Here is a 22,159-nt window from a genome sequence, read left to right on the forward strand (position 1 = left end):
TTATAGACTTTTTATCCACATGAATGATAAAGAAACTACAACAGAGTTAAATACCTTTTTTGATAACAGTGATTATATTCTTAATTACACTCAATATTAAATTGTAAAATATTTCCAGAGGAGTACAATCTTAATTCATACAGCAGGCAAAATACCAGAGTAGGAAGGGGCCGAGGGAGAGCGGTGTGAGAATCCCCAGTCTGCTTTTAAAAAGCGCTATGTATGGCTAACGCTGCTCTATCCGTCCATCCGTCCGTCTGTCCATCCATCCAAACATGGTTCTGGCCCATCCCGTAAGACGCGCCTTTCTTTCCATAAAACAATCACTATTCAAAAGCAAAAGGTGAACTGGCAGATGTTGTCAGTGTTTGTGGCGTTGAAAGGATCAGCAGTTCCTTTCATAGCTTATCTGTACGATTCATCAAAAGCATTTTCTCTATCAAGTTCAGTAGTCCTTCTAAAAACACAAAGACTTAAACTTTGGTACCACCAAAAAAGATTCAGGACAGGCATTTTTTTTTTTTTTTTCTTGCTGTTGTTTTCTTTTTACTAATAAATGGCTGCTACATTCTACTTTACATGGTTGTCCATGACGCTTTGAGGTCACTTGTCCTGGGGTTCACAGGAACCCGATTTATTTTTTCTTTAAATCCCCAAATACTTCCATTTTCTCAGTCTTTATACAAGTCAAGTTTCTGAGTGGTGCATTATAACTTACAAGGTTACAGCTGCAAAAGACCCTGTGCTTCTGGAAATTGAAAAAAAAAAAAAAAAAAAAGAAAAGAAAAGAGAAAGAAAATATTACCAACACTAAGCCCAAATTGGACATTTCCTTACTCACAGAATTACGACATTTATTTACAATCCTTGAGAACGGGACACACGTTAAGTCACTTGCTCCGGAAGCATCCTCTGAGACTTTGCTAGTTAGTACCTGCAGAGTCATGTGGAAATACATTAAAGATGAAGTGCAAATTGCAAGTGGCTAAACTACGACTAAACACAACAAGACCTGCTGCGGAAAGGAACACAAACCCCAACAGGGGTAGCAAAGGATAGCCGAGACACACAGAGCATTAACTGAGTGGCTGCTCTGCAACGCAGAGGGTCTTCGCCCCCTTGGCGTATTGCGTGGGTATGAATGTGCATACGCGCTGCTTCTTGAGGCAACTCTTTTCTGCTTGGCACACTGAGGACCTGAAATTGCTTCTCAACAATATAGTTGTGATTCTCTGCTTGACTGACTTAGCTTAGCAGTTAAGTAACAACTAATCTTTCAAAAGCACTAGGGCCTACTTAGAGAAATCCCTGTTGTCTGCAGGGATGGTGTGCCACTGGAAACAAAAACAGCACGAGAAACGCATCCATCCTTCACGCTCTCGGCAAATACGCAGGGAATGCTCGTAGCTGTGATGCCAGCACCCTCCTTGCAGGGTTTGTCAGCCGATGAAAACCTGATGCTGGGCACAGTGCTGTTCATCTGATGCTGCCATCCTCAGGCAGACTTCTATTGCAGATCAGCGCTTTGGACGAGGCGCTCAGGGCAGGACCCACTGCTTCTCATCTGGGGAGGCATACTGCTTTATCCAGGATATTAATATCACTGAATTTATTTTAAATCAGTGTTCAGATTAATGTAGCCTCAACTGGAAAATGCTGGCAGTCAGTAAGAAACTATGCATGAGAGGGCAACTTGACATTTAGACTAATCTCCTTATCTCAGTAGGCAGACCTCGAGGCCATGGATACTGGTTATCTGGTTACTGCCTGCTCACTCCTAATGTTTTTAAGTATCGGCTTCTTCCACAGCTCAGGCAAACCTCTGTCATCTATGCTACCAAACCCTTTTCAGACACCCCAGACTTTCTCTTGAACACCTCTGCTTTGTGCGTTACTGAGGTCTCCGCGTATGAATAGCTCTGTTTTTCTAATCCGCCTACTCCACCTCAGGGATTTTTCCAGTGAATCCACAAGCCAGATTTTGTGGCATAACACAGTAGCAGGGCTACTGCCTTTTTGCCTCTCTGTCTCTAAGCCCTAATCTTCTTGTTTTACCACAGGGGGGAAAAAAAAAAAAAGAGAATGTAATTTAAATGTTAAGGCTTTAGCACTTGAAGCTGGAATCTCCCAGGCCACTGATGAATGGAGACGGCGTTTCTAACTGAATGCTTCTAAAAAACACTCCTGAAAAATGCAGTCTTGGGTTTAGGAAGATCCTGCACGGGGGCAACAGCGTAATCAGAATCTGCAGGAGACTGAACTACAGAAGACAGTATCAGTGTAGTTCTGTAAAGCTGCCAAAATTTACTGCTTTTTCCTGGTGCTGGAGAAGCTCCATTACAGGCAGAAAAAGCCACCCCTAGCTGCCCGTGTCTCAACTTTTACTGCATTGTGAACGCCAAGGTATTTCCCTTCTTCCACCAAAGGTACATGACCTTGATGCCACCTTCCAGCCCCAGAGAGCAGAAGTGCAGCTCAAGCAACTGGGCCTGGATTCACCCAATGGTACGTCCCACCCCAGCGAAGCCTCATAATTTGTGTGACGTGTCAGTTATCAGCTTTAGACTGTAGCATCACACCTCCACAGACAGAGCTTTTAGACCAGAATCAGTAACATCATGCAACAGAATGATTCTCTTAATTCTGGCAGTGCCTGCAAATTAAAACACGATGGCTGGGCCAGGCAGAATATGATCTCTTCTCCTTTCACAAGCTCACCTTTAGCTTTTGCTGAGGTGTGCGCCGAGCTTTTCTTTCCTGATCAAGCTTGCTGCATAGGGAATCTGCAACAACACAGAAACAAAGCCACGGCTTTATGCCAAGGTTTGGCTAACAAGACATCCAAGTTGGAATCCCTGCAAATGAAAGGTTTTGTTTGCCCCCCTACATCATTGTAGGGAACAGTGCCTTGAATTAAAGGATTGAACTCTTTACAAAACTGCAAGAATGTGGAAGCAGAAATAAAATGGTGAAATTTTTAAACCAACAGACAGATCTTAAAATCCAATGTAAAATATGTCTCCTCATGTCTTATCATAGAATCATAGAATTGTTCAGGTTGGAAAAGACCCTTAAGATCATGAGTCCAACCACCAACCTGTCACTGCAAAGTCCACCACTAAACCATATCCTCAAGCACCATGTCTACCCTTCTTTTAAATACCTCCAGGGATGGAGACTCCACCACCTCCCTGGGCAGCCTGTGCCAGGGCCTGACAACTCTTTTGGTGAAGAAGTTTTTCCTAATATCCAACCTAAACTTCCCCCAGTGCAGCCTGAGGCTGTTTCCTCTCATCCTATCGCTTGTTACTAGGGAGAAGAGACTGACCCCCACCTCGCTACAACCTCCTCTCAGGCAGCTGCAGAGAGTGAGAAGGGCTCCCCTCAGCCCCCTCTTCTCCAGGCTAAACCCCCCCAGCCCCCTCAGCCGCCCCCCAGCACACTTGTGCTCCAGACCCTGCCCCAGCCCCGCTGCCCTTCTCTGGACACGCTCCAGCCCCTCAAGGCCCTTCTTGTCCCGAGGGGCCCAAACCTGAGCCCGGCATTCGAGGTGGGGCCTCCCCAGTGCCGAGCACAGGGGCCCCATCCCTGCCCTGCCCCTGCTGGTCTTGTTCATATTAGTTGCTGAAAAAAATAAAGCCACTACCCATTCTGCTACCAGTGAGAAGAAAAAAATCAGCTGTCTGTAACAGAGCAGGGAACAAACACTCATCTTTGGACAGCCCAAAGACAGCAGGTTAGGAGTACGAGACTTCATATATTTGTATCACCATAATCAGAAAGTTCGGAATAATTATCTCTGACTTGCACCAATCTGAGGGAAGCCAATGAAGTGGAAAAAATAATTAAAGAAAAACAGAGAACGTAGGCATATTAGGAACACAGTTGTATTTAGAAACAAAGTGGGATGATGTGCTCACTGGCTACTGGGAATACAGCACGGGGCTGCTCTTTTTCAATGCTGGGCCTTTGGAATGCAACTAAGTTGGTCTGAGTTTCTCCACAGCTGGGAATCCAAATGACTACAATTCACTGTTCTTCTATGCTGCCTTTTGGAAGGTCTGTTGGAGGAATTCAGGTTGGCATCAGAAAATCTGTGTCCCTACACTCCCAGGTGCTGCTGCACACTGAGGTGACCTGCCCCTGCTGTCAGGCACTCCAGAATATATTCACAAATAATGTCAAATACATTATTGCAACCTGACAAATAGGCTGGGCTGAAGTCAGGGGCAAGGCCTTAAGCTGGACAACCAGCAAAAGGAACAGACAGGCAAATACACAGAGTTCAAGTACCTGCACACCTAATAACGTAGTAGAAGCATGTGAATTTACACCCATATCCACTGACTATATACCTAATGTGCATTCCTGTTTTGGTTTTAATTACATTACGCCCACAGTACTTGAGGACATTCGTGTGAGTTGTGCTCAGTGTGTCTCTGGGCTGGTGTAAAATGCAGTATCCACAGAGTCTTCTCTCTCCATCCCTGCCTTCCTTAATAAGGAAAAGAGCAGGGAAGGCTCAGAGTGAGAGGAAAGGAGCATCTACAGCTCAGGAGCTAACCCTTTCATCTCTCAGGAAAGGAGGTCAATATGTTTGAAAGCAGCTGCCCCAGGAAGCAGCAGTGTCTGCAAAGATGAGACATCTGGATGAATGACAGCAGAACCCTTTCATGAGGGCATGCCGCTTCCCCCACTGCACAGCCCTGGGAAAAGGGAAATAGGCATGTCTGAACTGAGAGATCAAACCACTGATGACCTGGAAAGACCCAGGATCCAGGTGTATTGTCTGACTACTTTTATAAGCCCTACCCTTCACAGAACCTGAAAGCTATCAGGAAGCTTGCTGCCAGATCCCCCAAAAAACCAGAGCTCTCCCCTCAACGGAGTCCTCAAACGGAGCTCGCCTTCCAGGGCACGATGCTCACGAAGGCTGGAGAACTCCTCTCCAAACTGTGGCAGAGAGGAGCATGCAGAGAAACCGTTTACCTGATCACCCATTCATGTGGTTCAGATTCGAAAGGGAGCCACAAACTGCCCGAATAAGCACATTTCAGCCAAGACCTGTGATGCTTCACCGACTACCTTCTTCCCCTCTCCTGATCACAACAGCCAACAGGCAACGTCGGTTTGTATGGCCGCCAGTTATGTAGGACACCTCCCAAGCCGTGCTGACCTAGATAATACAACGGGGTACGTTCTGTCAGAAATTAACTGTTCTTAATCCACTTCACTGCTATATTTGGCACATCAGCACCTTTTCAATGTGCGTTGGTTTACCCATCCTCCTAGTAATAAATGAAACTGGGAGAGGTGGGTGTCCAACAGGGAAATGACTACTTTCTTCATGAGTTAAATCACCTCCAATGTCATCTTCTACTTTTGTCATTGGAAGAGCATTTGGTAACTCCAGGGCTGCAGTGGAATAGTATGTAGGACTCTTCATGACAATCCAGTCCCCTTTTGCACATCCACAGTGACTGTTGCAATGCAGGGTAGGATCGGCCCTCAAGTGGACACAAAGAGCCAGTGCACGGCCCTCAGTCCTGCCAGCGATAACAGAAGCGCAGAGAGTTTGGTTTTAAGTAGCAGGTGATCTGGTTTTTATGACTAAGTCCATGGGAATAGGAAATATATCGCAATGGGAGCAGATCTGTAGGGTGCAGGAGAAAGAGCCAGTGTCCATACTGCATTTCTCTTGGGGGTTTTTCTTCAGGCTAGCTCTAGTCTGGTCCTGGGTACTGGTCACCCGTTAGGAGCTAGAGCCCACTCCTATGTGCATTCCTGGAACACATCCTTGTTTGCTTCATCCAGAAAAAATACAGTTTGTAAGCTCAGAATCAGCTCCACAACATGAACGAAAGCATAGATACGCAGATGGGATTGGGGATTCCTTTCTAAAGCGCACATCTGATCCCTGCTACACTTGAACATCAAAGAAGCTTCTGTACACCACCCCTTTTGGAGACTTCACCTTTGCATCCCATCTCTAGGTAGGGTACACAATGATACATCACCCTGACTTCTCTTGCTTGAAGAGGGAATCTTCAGTACCCACAGCACTATTATCTGATGTGTATCTACAGGTGTTTGGTTAAACAATTCTCATTTCCAGCGGGCGCACTTGAGACCTCAGTCAGAGCACTGTCCAGCCAAGACAGCCCTTCAAATGCAAAGCATATTCACGCAGGAAAGGAGACAGATGTGCAGCTGAACTGCCACTGGAAAACTACAGTCTCTGCACACATGGTGCTTCTGGATAGAACAATGCGTGGGATTAAGAAAAAGCATGCGCTAAGCCTTTGACAGCTGGAGGAGGAATGGAAGTGCCACCAGCTTGCCCTAGAGGGTGAGTCTCTGCTATTGCCCTACGCAAGTATTTATAGCTGTGTGGGCTGAGTTCAGAGTCTCTTCCCTCCCGGGTGGGTAGTGGCACGTGCTCATGGCAGCGCACTGGTCTGCACAGGGTGCGAGGCAACAGAGAGTCACGGCTGGAGTATGCGGTCTCTCCCCTATGTATTTTTAATACTGGAGCACACTAGTACAACAGAGACAGGCAATAGCAGAGGCTGGCTTGTGGCTCTCTGGTACATACAAATCCATTTTTGATCAGAATTTCTGCAGATTCTAAAGGAAAGGAAGCTTTTACTTCTGTTTTTAATAACCATTAGTCCTAGAAGGCATTCCTTTTCTTTAACATTTTAATTTACTGGAGAAAGAGGCACAGTTCCATCCTACTAACCCAAGGCATACCCAGATGTATCGTCAAGGTGCAAGTTTTGCTCACCTGTCTTAAAAAAAAGCAGGCAGTGGCAAATAAAATTCTGGTGAGGACAGTACTTGACAGCTCCCTTTTCTGCACACAGTCAGGGATGTGTATGCTACCTTTGGCATCAAAAGGACATATTCCCAATTTGTACCACTAAACCTGGAGAGGATCTCCACCAGAAAATCAGATGAAGATAACAGAATATGTAGAAACAGACCTGCAGTGTCATCCCAACTGCAACGGCACAGAAGGAGAAATTAATGAGAAAAAATATAAACACCAATCTAGCTTTGGGGGCGCAAGGTAATGAGATTTGCCTTGGAGTCTGCAAGACACAGCAGACACAGAGTTCCAGAAATGCCCTTTTACCTGCTATTATCTGGGTGTGAGTGGACAGGCACTTCAGCAGAAGATGCAGCTCAAGAAATCCAGGAGCCATTCTGCTGAACTGATGTTTGCCTCTAACATTCTTGTCAAGGTCAATCAATCTAGCTGGACCACTTTAAGCAGAGGACCAAAACAGAAACCCCAATCAAGTGCTGCTATTTCCTATTTCCACTTTTCAAATATGGAGTGACAGGCTTGCAGTGACCAAGGTCTCTGCACATAAAAATGTGGATATTCCTTGTTTGTATAATGAATACCATCAGTTGTACAACGCACCTACTTTCCATATACAACCTAAAATAGGAATTAAACCTACAGGTGCTTTTCTTAATTACAGTAGGACCCAGAGGAACATGATCTCATACCTCTGAAAGATCTACCAACATTACCACATGGTAGAATTTTTTTCCTCTTTTAAACACTCCTTGTGAATCTTTAAAGATCAGGATGAAAGATGATGCAGACATAGAAATCAATTTTGCAGGTAGACAGTTCCCGATTTATTTTATTGTCTGCCTCTGAAGAACAGAGTTGATTCAAAGCAGCTCCAAGAGTAGAAGGCCATCAAATGTCAGCAGAGTTCTAGATGGATCCAGTTCTGAGCTCTGAACATTATTATCAGCCCAAAGTTAGACTACTGAGGTGGAATTCAGTTCATGACAGTATAAATAAATTAAAAAAAACCCAACAAACCAGTTTCCATTTGAGCTGGAAAAACAAGGGACTGCCTAAGTAATTCACATTTCTAACATGTCTCAAAGACCTGCTGCCTTTTAGCCCTGTATAAAACTAGAGGGACTGGTCACTACCCGATCTTAGTTCCCTAAACCACACTGGCAGCCATAGCTTTTCCTGGGAACAAACTACTTGTAAGGGAACCCTGAAAGAAAATTAAGAAAAGCTAGCCTGTTTGCAGGAGCTTAAATTTGCTGCTTGGTGTTCTACTTTTCTGTGGCAATGTTTTAGAGGGGTTCACAAAAACATAAAAGGATAAAAATCGTCATGCTGGGAATGCTACTTCTGATCTTTTTCTCACACCAGGCAGATAGGAAGAAAGTTCATGCTTTTTAGATTTGATCCACTAACACAGTTGCTCAGAAGACAATATCAGACAGAAACAGAAGCTCAAGCAGGAGCTGGCTCAGTACTTTGTTAGGCTGGGTGGGCTGTCCTGCCAGATGAATTCTGGTCACACTGGACAGAAACTGACAACTTTAAAGGCAGGTGAGCTCTTCTGAGGCTGTACCACATGTGCCTTGTCAGAATTTATGCCAGCCTGCTGGGCAGAGATTTATTCTCAGTGGCCCTTTCTGTATAGCTTAACAACAGAAGCAAGATGATCCATGCTTGAAGTAAAATATGACCTCCAAGTACACACATGGTACTTAGCCAGTTTGGGAGACAGCACTTCGAAGGAGGATGCAGTGAAAAATACATTCAGTGATTTAAGTAATTTCTTGTTAAATACGATGATTGGTTACTTCCTGGCACTTGGCTGAGAGCTTGGCACAAACAGGTTGTGATACTTCCTAGTAGCTGCTCCAGACACTGACCAACTCCTTTCTTAACAGAAATTGCTGGTGGTCGCACAACGTCCCACTGCGCCAGCCAACTGCCAAGCTGGGTTATGTCTAAAGAAACTAACATCCATCGCAGAGGATGGAACAGAAAAGGACCCACCCTCTGTTCTCCCAGTGATCTGAGCCTTACTCTTGACTTTCAGGAAGCCATAAAAATTTTTTTTTTAAAGTCTGGAGCGGACAGAGCATTAAAATACAAGCCCATTGATTAAACACTGCTTTAACTGAGGCTTTTAATGAAGAACATTAGACCCACGTCCCTCCCAGCGCTGCGGGTGCAGTGACGGCCGGGGAGCGGCAGAGGGCAGCCGGAGCCCACGCCAGCGCCCCCCGGAGCTGCCACCCCACTCAGCGCGGCTGCCCTCCACGCGTGGAGATTTACCATCGCCCTCTGCGTTGCAGTTTCACAATGTCACCCAAGAACTGCGAGGAAAAAAGCATTACTTTCACTGTTCAGTACTGGCGGGGCACAAAGCACTGCCTTCCAGAGGTCCTTTCTGTGTAACAGCCAGGTTACAGTGGGTGTTCGCACTAGAAAGTTTTCAAATACTATTTTATCTGGTTAATTTTTTCATGCTCAGCTTCAGGTTGTGTATTCCACACGTCTCTGACACACTAAACACTCCCAGGCAGTTTATTTTAAAATCGGACTCCCCAGTTACACAGCTTGAAGCACTCCAGTTGAGGGTGAGTGAAACCATCATCAGGGCAAAACCTGCCTCTGGTACCCACTGTTAGAAGAGATGCCTTCGTGATCATGCACAAGTATTCAGGAAGGACTGAAGGCCTGAATTTAGGTTGTATAATACTTCAGCGGTGAGAAAAGCCAAAAGAAACTGACTCTGTGCATTTATATTGTTTGTAAAATAAAAGCAATTAATCCAAGTTCTGTGGCTATTGTATCAGTAGTTTTTGAGTTTAATACTACAAAGGTATACACCCATGAAGCTGTAAGTAAAACTAAGACATGAACATGCATTAAACACTTCTGCTTTTCTCTTTGCGCTTCAGTGTTAGCAAGAAAATTAGGCATGGGCAGCTCTGTTAAAGCAACAGTGTAGTGTCCCATGTACATACAAGACAAAGAACCACCCTTATTAAAAACAGAACAACAAAAACCACAAACAAAAAATTAAAAGTAACCGTGCTTTTTTGTGTATTCTGCACCAAAAGCTTTAATTCATCCATGCCGGAACCCAAGAAGACCAAAGGAGGTCTATCATTAGCACATTCAGCCCAATAATCCTAATTCTAGATATAACCATACAAAATATATTCACATGAATGGTTCAAAGTAACCGCAGGGATTATCACATCAAAAGTGCTGACTCCATTTCAGTTATCAACCAAAACACCACTGAAGATTTCTGCACCCACCTTAAACAAATACACTGGTTATTTGCAGCAGTCATCTCAGTTCTTCATATGCACAACACCTCTTACCAGTCTCACTGACAAACCACCTGCCTCGGATACCGGGAGGGATACCCAAATGTGAGCACAAACACTTGCTGATGATTAGACAACATTTCTATTAATGGCAGCTAAAATCAGGCAGCCACAGTGAGGGAAAAGGTCCTGAGTTGTTGGTGCAGTACATTACACACTGAAACTATTCTCTGTAAGTACACTGAGGCAGCTCTGTTTAATCGCTAAATGACTACTAGTCCTTCTGTAGCATGCATCAGTAAGTGAAAAGGGTGTGAATTACATGATCATATTTCTCTTCCTGCTCGAGAAAAAACACTACACTGAACCTTGTGATTTCTCCGCTTGTTGTAAATCAGAAAAACCACCACAGCTGGCTCACTGAAGGGCTGGGATATCCAGTTTTGGAAACAACTTCACAACTGGGCCACAAAGTGAACGGCAGAGATGATCCATTCACTCCCTGGAAGGGAGAGTTATTTAGCTCCAAGATCAGCTGACACACGAAATAAAGACTGAAGCGGGCCCACAAACTTTGTGCTTAAATGTGTTTCACAGCAGGAATCAGAGAGGTCACCTGCCTCAAGTCCAAAGCAGGACAGTAAGTACTTTTCAGGATGGCATCCTAATTACCATCTTCTGTTGACAATGCAATTCACAGATCAAGCCAAACTCCTTGCCTGGCACCAAGAGACAAAGGCGAACCAAGTGACAACTGGATGCATTAAAGGAAAAGAGTGGGGCGCAGCAGCAAAAAACCTCCAAAGATATTCTGGCCTTGAATTTCCTCCATAAACAACCTTCTTCAAGCACCCTCTATCTCTCACTGAAATCTCTTAAGTCAGCAGGAACAGGGAGCAGGAATGTTCAGTAGCTCTAAAAATAAGGCTGCTCCTAAACGCCTCTAAACAGAGGTGCACAAGTTTGACAATCCTGGCCTTCAGCTTTATTTTTATGTCCTAACCCATCAATTAGAAATGACAGTACCAGAAGGCTGGGCAATGCCTTCTCCACACCAGGGTCTATGACAAGCACAAGGAAAATTTAGATGCTTAAGCACAGGGCTGATTCAGGTAAGTGGGGATATCTGGCAAGTCTACTTCAAAAAAACCCTGTGAATAATGTGAGACTGGTCACAGAAAAAGCATTAGCAAAACAAGCATTAGCTGATAACCTCCCATTCGTTACGATGCCCTGCTCTTCAAAGCACACTAAGCAGTATCTGAGTAAGAAACAGCTTCATGTACTCCACCCCTTGCTTGTGCTGGATTAAGTATGTCAAGTTTTCAAAACAGCACAGTTGTATGCAATGATCTAGAATTGCACTAACGCAGACACGCAAAATCCCTCCTGATTTTAAAATAACAAGCAAGAGACCAAACAGCGATGTGTGCCCACACTGAACTGTGTTTTGGTAACTCGATCCTTTACTGCTGAGTTAAGCACTTCTTCTAGTGGCTGAAATTTGAAAGAGACACATCCTAAGGTTTACTTGCTAGTGAGAAGCTGGCCTCACGCCGCTTCCCTACTAAGGGCTGAAATGCACCCTGTGGCAACTCATACGAGGTAGAAACATTTAACTGCTTAAGGTTTACTGATTCAGTCCTCCAGTTTCTCTCTGAAGAAGCACCTCTCGGTGTTGAGTCAACACATTTTGTTTAGTTGAAACACGAAGACCCATCTGGCTACTGTATGAAAGTAGATCTCCAGGTAATTAGACTCTAAACCAGCTGAGAACTGCATGCTTAGGTCTTGCTAAGTACAAGGTAATAGCAGCCTGGTAACAGTACATCTGCATGGCTCACAAAGGAAAAGTAGGAGTGTGTTTAAAAAAAAGAGTGACAGTTTGTAGTATTTTTAGCAGAGAAGGCAAACTTACAATTTGTAGCTGCTGTACCATTTCTTCTCTGTACGCCAGTTCCCGCTTCATCTGATCTTGAAAATTATCTGTAAGGGGAGGGGAAAGGAAGTAGGTGCACTAATTAAAACAGAGACGACACAGCAGAATTCATATATATCAAATGAAATCAAACGCAATCACTACTGAGGAACTGTGAAGCACTACGAAGCCCTTCACCCAATTAAAACACATGCCTAACAAGAACTTCTTCTCTAGTAGAAGACACTGTAGACAACTGAAAAACCATGGAAAAATCAGATTCAGTTATTTCCCCAATTAGTAAAGGCAAGCTGCTAAGTTTCTGTCGCTAGCATTCATTCTCACAGTGATTTTCTCAATGGGCCAAACTCTGCAGTCATTAGTCAAACTTTTACCAACACTTGAGAAGAGCAAAAACTGCTCTTCTTTGCTTTTTCATAAATCTGTTGACATCAATAGGGATGTCCAATATGGGAGAACAGAAGGCGTTCAAGGATGCAGGGTTTGATTTGTAGTTCTTAACATAGTGGTGACAGCTTTGGGCAAAACTCAGACTAAAGCTCCATAAACAGCGACATGGAACTCAGAAAGGAAAAAGCCTTTGAAAGACAGATCCTGGACAGCTGGGTTACCGCACAGGCCAGCCTTCCTGCCCCAGTAACTGCTCCTTCCCTTATTTTCCTCCTCAGTAACCATTTCAGACAAAACTCCATTAGGTAGAAGATTAACTGCTGGTCTGTGTTCCATAACAGTGCTGTTGGAGGGTGGGGAAAAGAAAAATATAAACAAAACTATTGACAAGAAGCTAAGAGCTTGGAGAGCTGCCGCATGGTGGAGACCTAGGTGCAACAATGGACTATTAAGTGGAAGAGGAAAGAAAACCCATTCCAACCAACATCACTTTGACCCAGGAAACAAGCCTGTCCTGGACCACGGGAGCAGCAAGCGGAATGCCAACAGAAAACAGCATGGAGCACCTCAGCACACAGCACTGTCAACCTGGAGAGAGCTTGGAGAAGGGCACAACAAGGCCAAGGCAGCCAGAATGGTTTATCTACTACTAATAATTAGAAGAGTTAAATAGTCACACTAGTTGCTGGGATGCCAGCCTAGGACTCAGAAAACCTGGTTCAATACCTGATCTACTGGACAACGTGCGTGTGTCTCTCCACACCTCCCTTCATCACCAGTAAAGCAGGAATAATAGCGCTGCTTCATCTGCCAAGTGTGTTGGGAGGATTAATGGATTAAATGACTGTGGGATACTTACGGCACAGTAACGGGAGTCACAGAAACACCTAAATTGCAATGGAAAGATTTGAGCCCAGGTAAGAACAGCGGCTCCTATTAATACTCTGTGTGCTGCCGCAGTGCTGGGAGCTTGCCCACTCCCAAAGCAGGCGCACGGCCTTGCCACGACTTCTCAACCCCAAAAGCAGGAGCTGGAAGGCAGTGAGTGGCTGTGGCACAATACGGTGGAGAGGAAGGATGTACCTCACCTGTGTGGAAGGGGAGATGTCCCCATCACGTGCGGGCATAGGAAGGGGCTAGAAGAAAGAACAAGGGGGCAGAGCTCCGTCCTCTTTCGCACAAGAATTTTGCCCTCCCTGAATGACAAGCAAGTTGTTGTTTAAAAGGCGAGAAGGGGCTTCAGGACAACAAGAAAATAGCAATGAAACAAAGAAAGAGTGAGAAAATTTGCAAGGCTGAAACCATCAGGATCCAGCACAGCCACATAGAAAAGGACATTACATCATCTTAATAAATTTCTTCAGATTTCAAGTAAATGCCCACAGAATTTTTCGGCCTATTCCCTCTGTTCCAACTTGATCAGAAAAAGAAGCTGACAGAAATAAAGCACGTTTGCAATTCCTCACTTCCTAGCCTCAAAAAGCTGTGCAGTATAAAAAGGTGGCCACCTCCTGTCCTGGTCACTAAAGGCAGATAGATCTGTGCTAGCTACTACTGAGGTCCTCCAGTTTCACTCCGAGAAGGCTACATGGAGAAATTTTCCTTCTCAACACTTTCCTCTCGACTGCCTCTTCACAGGCTCATCGCCTCTCAGAACAAATAGCTCAGAAATCTTGCTCATTCCTGCACTGCAAATGTCCAAGCTCACAGTAGAAATGGGGTGGTAATGGTAAGGATAGTGGTTTTTCCAGTAGCATTTATGAGTCTGAATGCTTCCAGACAAAGCCATGAGCAATACCCAAGAGAAAAGATATGAATATTTAAATAGTTTTCTTAACAGAAAATTAAATACTTTAACTATCCAGACTACGGCACCGCCATTTCATTACCACATTGTTAAATGCAGCCGGACAAAATGTGTGCCAGCCGACACCAAATGTACAAAGCAGCGGAGGGTTCTGGGAGAACATGCTGTCAGCTGTGCACAGGTGCACATATTTCTAGCAGGACAGCAAATTCTTTGATTTTCTTCAAATAATCTGATCTTTTTTTGTTTTCTTCAAGTGACCTCTGCGTTGAGAGATCTTACAGGCAAAGGAGAACCTCATCTGCAGCTTTCAAGTACAATAGCAATATAAAAAATAAAGGTGCAAACAGCAGAAGACAAGATCTGCTGTTTTATAAGTTATCACAGGCCACATTTCGAGCAGGTACAAGAAGCCAGAGAGAAGCATGCAGCATAGTACTGCTAAATGAGCTTGCAAATAAGATCAGTTTTCATTTAACAATGATTTCCACGAGGAGAACGTGGAAACCAAACACCATTTACCCACAACACTGCAACATAGCACTGCTGCAGGTGGTGGTTTGATGCTAGCAACATGTAACACCCGAAGTGTGCTCAGTTCCAAATACAAGGCCCCAAAAAAGGCGACTTTCAAGTTAACGCCAGGTAACCCGACAGGAGCATTTTCTAGAGAGACAGACCATTACCTTCCACATCTCACACATTGGCTCCCTGCTGAAACAGGGATGAGTTTTCTCCTTTTTAAAAAAGGCTGAGAAGGTTTAAAAGCCAAAGGCTCCTTACTTACCCACAGACAGCGCCAAGCACAGGGAGAACCATCCCCACCCGTGGGAGCAAGAATGACGCTGGCAGTGTGTTCTTGTCCTCAGCAGCTTTACGGATGGGACAGAGATCCAGTCCCCATGGCCACTCAGCCCAATGCTGGAGTGAGCCAGACTGGGATATAAAGCCTGCCACCTGCCTGCTCTTCGCTCCTTCCCACAGCCTCAGGTGTCTCCAAGCCATGATAAATCCATCAATATAATTCTAATTTTACCTCCACTTTCCTTTAGTCAGATCTCTACCTAGCTCCTCCCTATCCAATACCACCATAGGCAGGTAGCAACTCAGGAAACCGGCAAAACAAGTAGTTTCTAATACCTGACCTAAAGCAGCAGCCCTGCCCAGCAGCGAGAGCCTGGAAGAGACCCCATCTCTTTTGCTGGAACACATATTGCTCTAGAGAAGAAACCACACTTACCTTGGATTTTACACTTACTTATTTCGCAAAGACCCTTTTTCTTGTTTTATTATATGTGGAGGAGGGGTGGTTTTTTGGTAAATCTAAATCTGTAAATAGGTTTTACGGTCACTTGTATATATTGTTTATAGCACATTATCTGTTTTCTATTTTAATCCTGAAGAAAATTGACCACTACTTTGTGGTACACTGAAACCACATATTTTTCAAGCCAGTATACAGCCACCACTTCCTTGGTCGGCCGTACGTGTTGTTTTCTTTTATTTGAATTGTATTTCATGTGGTTTAATTGCAGCGCTTATTTACATGGCAATGACAGAGCATTAATTTTACTGTAGAAGAACAAAATGATAAATGAGTGACCTGAATGGCAAAACTCCAAGATGCCATTTCGCCAATACCACACATCAGTGTTTTGATCTACACAAATTATTTGAAAATTACCTCACTCCCAAACCCAAGTAATGACTGAATCTATACTGAAGGATGAGGTTATCCTTCTTTCATTAATATCTGTATCACCTCAGGCAGCTCCTCTCCTTTATTTATGAAGCTGTCTACACCTTTTGATATTTGGGCTAAAGATGGAGTCATTCCCTGACTCCTCACACTTCCTTGCTTCCCTGAACTTACCCTATCTGATGCTACAGAAAGGGGAAAAATGTATTTTCTTTAAATAATAGGAAAATGCTGTCTGTGTTCCCACCTCTTCCTGCAATCCAGGGAGGTGCAACATTCCTCAGCTTGCAGCAGTGGTTTTTGGTTGACTGACTTACCTCAGGGGTACTGGCAATACTGGGTTTTGTCCCTGGAGTTTTTATGAAGGAACTTGGAGGACTAACAAAACAGAAAGTTCCTGAACTCCTCAAGAAACGATGATAAACCAGCACGACAGCATTTTGCATTGAGCGCTGGTCAAACATTTCAGTCACGCAGGAGTTAAGAGAAATTAGCAAATGGCAGAAGAGCCTGACAATTAGTCTGGGAAGGTTTAATGTATCTATCTTGGCTTACTGTGAGTCAAGTAACTCCGCAGTGCTCTATCAGCATATAGTCTCACAGGAAAACAATTCAAAAATTCAAAGTTTTAAAAAATCTTCACATCACCAACATTAGGAAAATACTGAATGGAGATGCTGTCAGACCTCCTTTGGACTTCATGAAGAAGCAAAAGGCGGGTGCAAAGACGCTTTTTATTTTAGGTTGCATTTAATACTGAACTGGTGGGTCTGTCTGGGCAGGCAGCTGCAGAGCCGTCACAGCCAGTCACGGGGAAGCCTGCATGACTGTACTGATCTCCTTGTGGTGCTGTGTTACAGATGGGCAGAGAACAACAGAGATGCCGTGAGCACTCCAACTCTGTAACACTACATTCATCGCATGTTGGAGAGCCCTCACTTTGTCCTGATCTACATGGGATTTCTCCTGGAATCATGCTTTCCCCTGTTGCTGCCAGTGTAATCCAAAAGGCCTCTATCAATAGGTCTTTTTCCATATCCTTGCGCAGGCAGTTCAACTTCCTGACAGCTTCACGAAAACCCTACTAAGCGCCCATTTTGTTTTCTTTTATTTAACACATGCCCAGCAATTTCCATTGCCCCTGGACAGCAGCACCCCGCTCACCAGCCGTACTGAAAGGGCCATCTCAAATAGCCCATCTCAAGAGGAAAAATCCAAACAGGTCTTTCTACTCCTTTGACACAAGCAAAACCAATTCTCCAGCATCAGCCAGAAACACCTACAGGTGACTATGATGCACCGTGGCTTCAAAAGCCTCCAAGAAGCTGGTTAAGACCACTGACATTGTTGTACCCCAAGAAGCCCCAGACATATTTCCGTCTACTCACTGTATTTGGTGTTATCAGAAAGAGTAGAATATACACCAAAATAGACATCCAGCTTCAGATTTTCCCTACAAATGGCCTGCTTGAGCAGCCCAAAAAGCCACAACAGAAGAGCCACCAACCTCAGCAGAGCTAAGCCAAAGATCCTGGCAACGCAACTGAGAACACACCTCTCCCCTTTTAACAATCTGACAACAAACAACCACCCACAAATAACACCAAAACCACAGACGTGTGTCTTACTGAAGACTGGGAAAGACGTATTTCCTTTCAAGACCTGGAATTCCTGTTCCAGTCTCCTCCGTAAGTCGATCTGTTCGAACAAAACCTTCTGGAGTTCCTCTAACAAAGAGAAAAGAAAAGTGGTTTTGCTAATCTGTATAAATAATTCTTGAAAGAACAGTTGCAGAGCAATTCATTACTATGAGACAAAATATTTTAGCAGTTATATAAAAAAAAAGTGTTGCATAGACCTACAATAGATTTTGTGCAGAAAGCCATGAATATAAATCAATGTAATATATTATTTTAAAGTATTATATTACAGTGTCATGTATTGATTGATATATATGCATTAATCTCAATTATATCCACCCAAAGGTCCATATATTATTCATATGTTACTTGACAAGCTTAAAATATGGTGCAGAACAAAAGTGCCCCCTATTATCCTCATATTCTATTAAAACAAAAAGCAGTTTTATAACGTAAGAGGCCCTTATTCATTTTACCTTTCCCCATGTTTTCTACATCCTTCTTCAGTGAATGAGGTGAATTGGTTTCTTGTGTGTGCTCACCTGAAAAAAAAGAAAGAAAAACGTTATTGATCTACTGATACTTCTTTTCATCAGTATTGTCCTTACTATGCAACTGCTTCAGAGAATCTGGAGAAAAAAAAAAAAAGAGGAAAAAAAATACACAGAAAGAGTAAGACCGAGGTTCATCTACATACCTCTGCGTGCGCAGCATGAATGTTTGCAAGACTTGTATTTGTGTCTAGTTCAGTAAAGTATATGGTGTACAGTAAAGTACACCACACGGCCTCCTGCAGACAAGACCTGTCTCCTCCATACCTGGGAGAGCTCCTCTCGCTGTCACTCAAACCCCTCGGAAGATGGTCTTATCAGAGAATGACCAGGAGCAAGCTGAGAAAGGGGCAGAGCCTTCTCTACAGTCTCATCTCCTCTCTTCACAACGGGAAGCTACCTAGCTGGGCAGGACCTGCTCCCAAATCCACAGGCAAAATCCTTTTTGCACCAGCCTCTTTGTCTTTATCATCTTCTAGAGCTCCATGGCATGAGCTTGTTGTAACTGGATATAATTTATATCCAGCTGAGATAAAATTGACAATAGTGGCATTTGCATCTAAAGGATACACCTCTGAGGTCAACCAATTCAGAGGTTTCTGTCTTAGGTTGCTCACAGGATTCCTCATCATATAACAGTAAAGAATTTTATAGCTAACAGAATTTTACTATTTCCAGATACATGCATACTACTTTTTCAGACTTTTTTCTTTCCAAATAAAATAAATAAATAAAATCTTAACCAGGTGTTAAGTTCACCTGGACGACAGTTTGGCTGAAATATGAACCTCCTGATAGGAGGTGTTATTTTCATTATCCTCTGCAACTGTGATATTTTTGACTGATTTCTATGAACAGGGTTTTGAAACAAAAAGCCATTAAAAAAAAGGTTTTTAAAAGAAAAAATACCACTTTACCTGAAATGAATGGGAGATTTTCTATTATTTACAGCTGTGGTAGAAATGGACTCTCAATAATCACGAAAATATTTGGTAAGTAACTAATTATTGAACTAACTGGACTAATTCTTGGTTTAGTCCAGCCAGTAAATACATATAATTAAGTCTACTGATGAGTAATCACAAGAAAGACAGGCATGTAAAGCTACTAACGTGTTTATGTATCTGCAAGAAAGAATCATAGAAGAAATAACCTGGGGTTTTGTGAAAATAAAAAGCCATAGCACTGAATAGGTCACCACACAACAGATAAGACAGCAGCCACTTAAAAAACTCGTACTGTCACCACGCATTTGATAGCAGGTCATCACAATAAGCTAATTTTAAAGTTGAATTGGAAAGTCTTGTTTTATATGCAGTCAGAAATCTCTCTGCAAAATATTTATTTCTGTTTTTAAAAATCAATGCATTCTTATATCCAGTAAACCTTGAAGTTGTAATATATGAAACATATCCAATAGCTATGCATTTTAGCATCGGCTATCTCTTTGTTCCTTAAAAAAAAAGCAACCACTCATTCAGTTGTATACGTTTACACAACTGAGAACTGGTGCCAGCAATTCCATTTTAAGAATCTGTTTATGTAACAGAATGATTTAAAAATCATTTGTGTATGATATTTGATATAAACAAAGTGTTTTCTACAAGTAAGTTGTCTCATCACACAGAAAGAAATAGCAAGCTGAAGAAGAAAAATACATCAGGTTTGGGGCAGTGGTTTGTGGTCTTTCCATAATGTAAAATGGTCTTTTTTTTAAGTTAACATAATTTTGTTTTAAACAGGATTGCTAACAAAATAAGTATTTTGTTAGATAAACTAGGAATGAGGGTACACAAAATCAAAAAAGAAACAATTTAAGTTTAGGAGGGTTATTTATTAAATAATATATACCAGTATATTTTTGCTATCACTTTCTTTCATTGAGGCATTCTTTTCCAAACGTTTATGTGCAGTTCTGTAACAGACTCACAGACAGAAGGTAACCGGATTCTTCAAGAGGGAGGAAGAGAAAGGGAAAGAGATTAGATCCTAGCACAGAGCATGGTGGCAACATAGCTCTTTCCCACTTGCTCGGTTGAGCTTTCAGGGCCGTACGGTTTGAAGCTGCCGACTTGCTGGGACTGAAAGAACTGCATCAAGATGAAAATAAGGGCATGTAGCATGAAGAATAACTTCTCCAGCATCTGCAGCCTCCCTACCAAGCTACTGAAAAGGGTTATTAGAAAATCCCCCATCCTTGCTCCCAATATAAGTACAGAACAGGGTGGGAAAAGTGAAGGTATTTAAAGGCAAAATCCAGCACATATGGTTTTAAAGAAAAACTGCATTTTTAAACTGCTTTTTGATGTTCAAAAAAAAGCCTCGACGTTATTGTTGTTAATGGTAATAATAATCAGATGGGTTTCACCTTTCCAGTCCCCCTGAAAATGATAATCAGGAGCCTGCTCTTCTCCGTTTTTCCATACTTCCCAGAGGCCTCATCATGCGTTGTGTACTGTTCTACCTTAATTGAAAGGGAGGAGGTATTGAATATTTAACCAGCTTCCTTTCTCTTAAATGGTAATTAAAAGCTAAATAGGTGTTTAAAAACAAACAAACAGAAAGCCCAAAGAATTTTAATCAGTCCAAGAAAAAAATCACTTCCCCTTCTAATAGCTCCACCATAACTCTCTTGGGCCTTGTCTACGCACAAACTTGTAGCAGCATTTCAAACACCAGCACTGAAAGCTGTGCAGCCCCCTGGTACTCACACCAAGGTTGTCTTTAAGAAACGTTTGTTTCCGTTTATTGAGAAAAATCAAACTATACCTCAACCATCTGCTGGCTAGGGCGGCAAGGGGAAGAAGTAGGCATAGCCAGTTTGCACTGCCTCAGCTAAAGCTTTTGGTGCCCCTGTTCTTCCTGATTAGCTCAGGTGCACAGACATCGTTATTCTGGAATAAAGGTATACGGGTTGTATTTTACACAAACGGCTTTCTTAACCTGGAATGTGAACACCCGCCCACAGAGGAAGCAGAAATGATGTCTGTGAGTGGATGCACCTCAAATTACTTTATTAGTACTCTGAATACCAGAGGTCCCAATTTATACATTGAGACAACCTCAGCTCTTGTGACGCCAACATTTTATTAGCTCTACACCCACTACAGTCGTTAAGATTTGAATTTTTAATGCAAGAAACAAACAGAAACAGTTCTAAATTTACTCTCCTCGAAAGAAATGCACATTGCCCTCATTGTACGAAACCAAACCAGACATAGCCATGTCACCTCTTCACGCTGTGCCACCTAGAGCAATCTCCTGCAATCCTTCCTCAGGAAGCTCTCAAAGCGCTCTTCGAACAGCAGCTGAAAACTTCCAGACAACTCAGCTAGGTCAACAGGCAACCGATTTGCCCAGTGCAGAGCTCTGATGGAGCGGGAATGTAACTCCGCTCTCCTGACTCTCAGCCCTGTCCCTTGTCCTCAACTCACACTCTCTACAGTTCTCACTACATCTGCAGTGCCAGACCACATCAGCCGAAATCATCCACTCACCTGCGTCTCAGCATCAGCTCTGTTATTCCTGGACTGTACTTAAGTATCGCAGAGCACACGATTCCTGCCCTCCAGCTCTGCAGCTCACTCCCACCAGGTGAGCTTTACTGTTGTGAAGCCTGCAGCATCCATGTCTACCTTAACTTAAACGTCTATCTGTATTTTCAGCTGGAGAAAGTGCTGTCTGCAGACACAAAGGCTGTGGCAGTGAAGATGTCGGTATCTTCTGGGTATAAATATATATATATATGCATTTAAAAAATATAGGCAGATGTAAACCGGCAGACTTTCAGAGCTCCAAAGGCTCCATCTGTATTTGAAATTAATTGCTTGCTTTAAGACATGCACGGTTCTTATGTATGTCCTGAAGAAATCCTACCCTTACTGAAAATATTCATGTATCGTGCATTTTCATGCTGCTTTTTGGGAGAATAATCAATAGGATGATCAGGACTTGGGAAAATATGACTGTTTTAGGAAACTCAATAAGCATCTTTTAAGTGCTTTTCTG

At 43.2% G+C, this 22,159-nt stretch overlaps 1 protein-coding gene across 1 annotated transcript in view; it reads right to left on the reverse strand.

Annotated features, from left to right (window-relative positions):
- Positions 1–22,159, reverse strand: part of SKOR2 (SKI family transcriptional corepressor 2) — a 28,996-nt gene continuing 6,837 nt past the window's right edge. The window contains 5 exon segments of the mRNA XM_075078483.1: positions 1–748; positions 2,719–2,783; positions 12,044–12,111; positions 17,589–17,687; positions 18,077–18,142. Of these exon segments, the coding sequence (XP_074934584.1) occupies positions 2,721–2,783; positions 12,044–12,111; positions 17,589–17,687; positions 18,077–18,142 (296 nt within the window). The 3' untranslated portion in view covers positions 1–748; positions 2,719–2,720.

This window comes from Phalacrocorax aristotelis, chromosome Z (assembly GCF_949628215.1).
Source record: "Phalacrocorax aristotelis chromosome Z, bGulAri2.1, whole genome shotgun sequence".
NCBI lineage: Eukaryota > Metazoa > Chordata > Aves > Suliformes > Phalacrocoracidae > Phalacrocorax > Phalacrocorax aristotelis.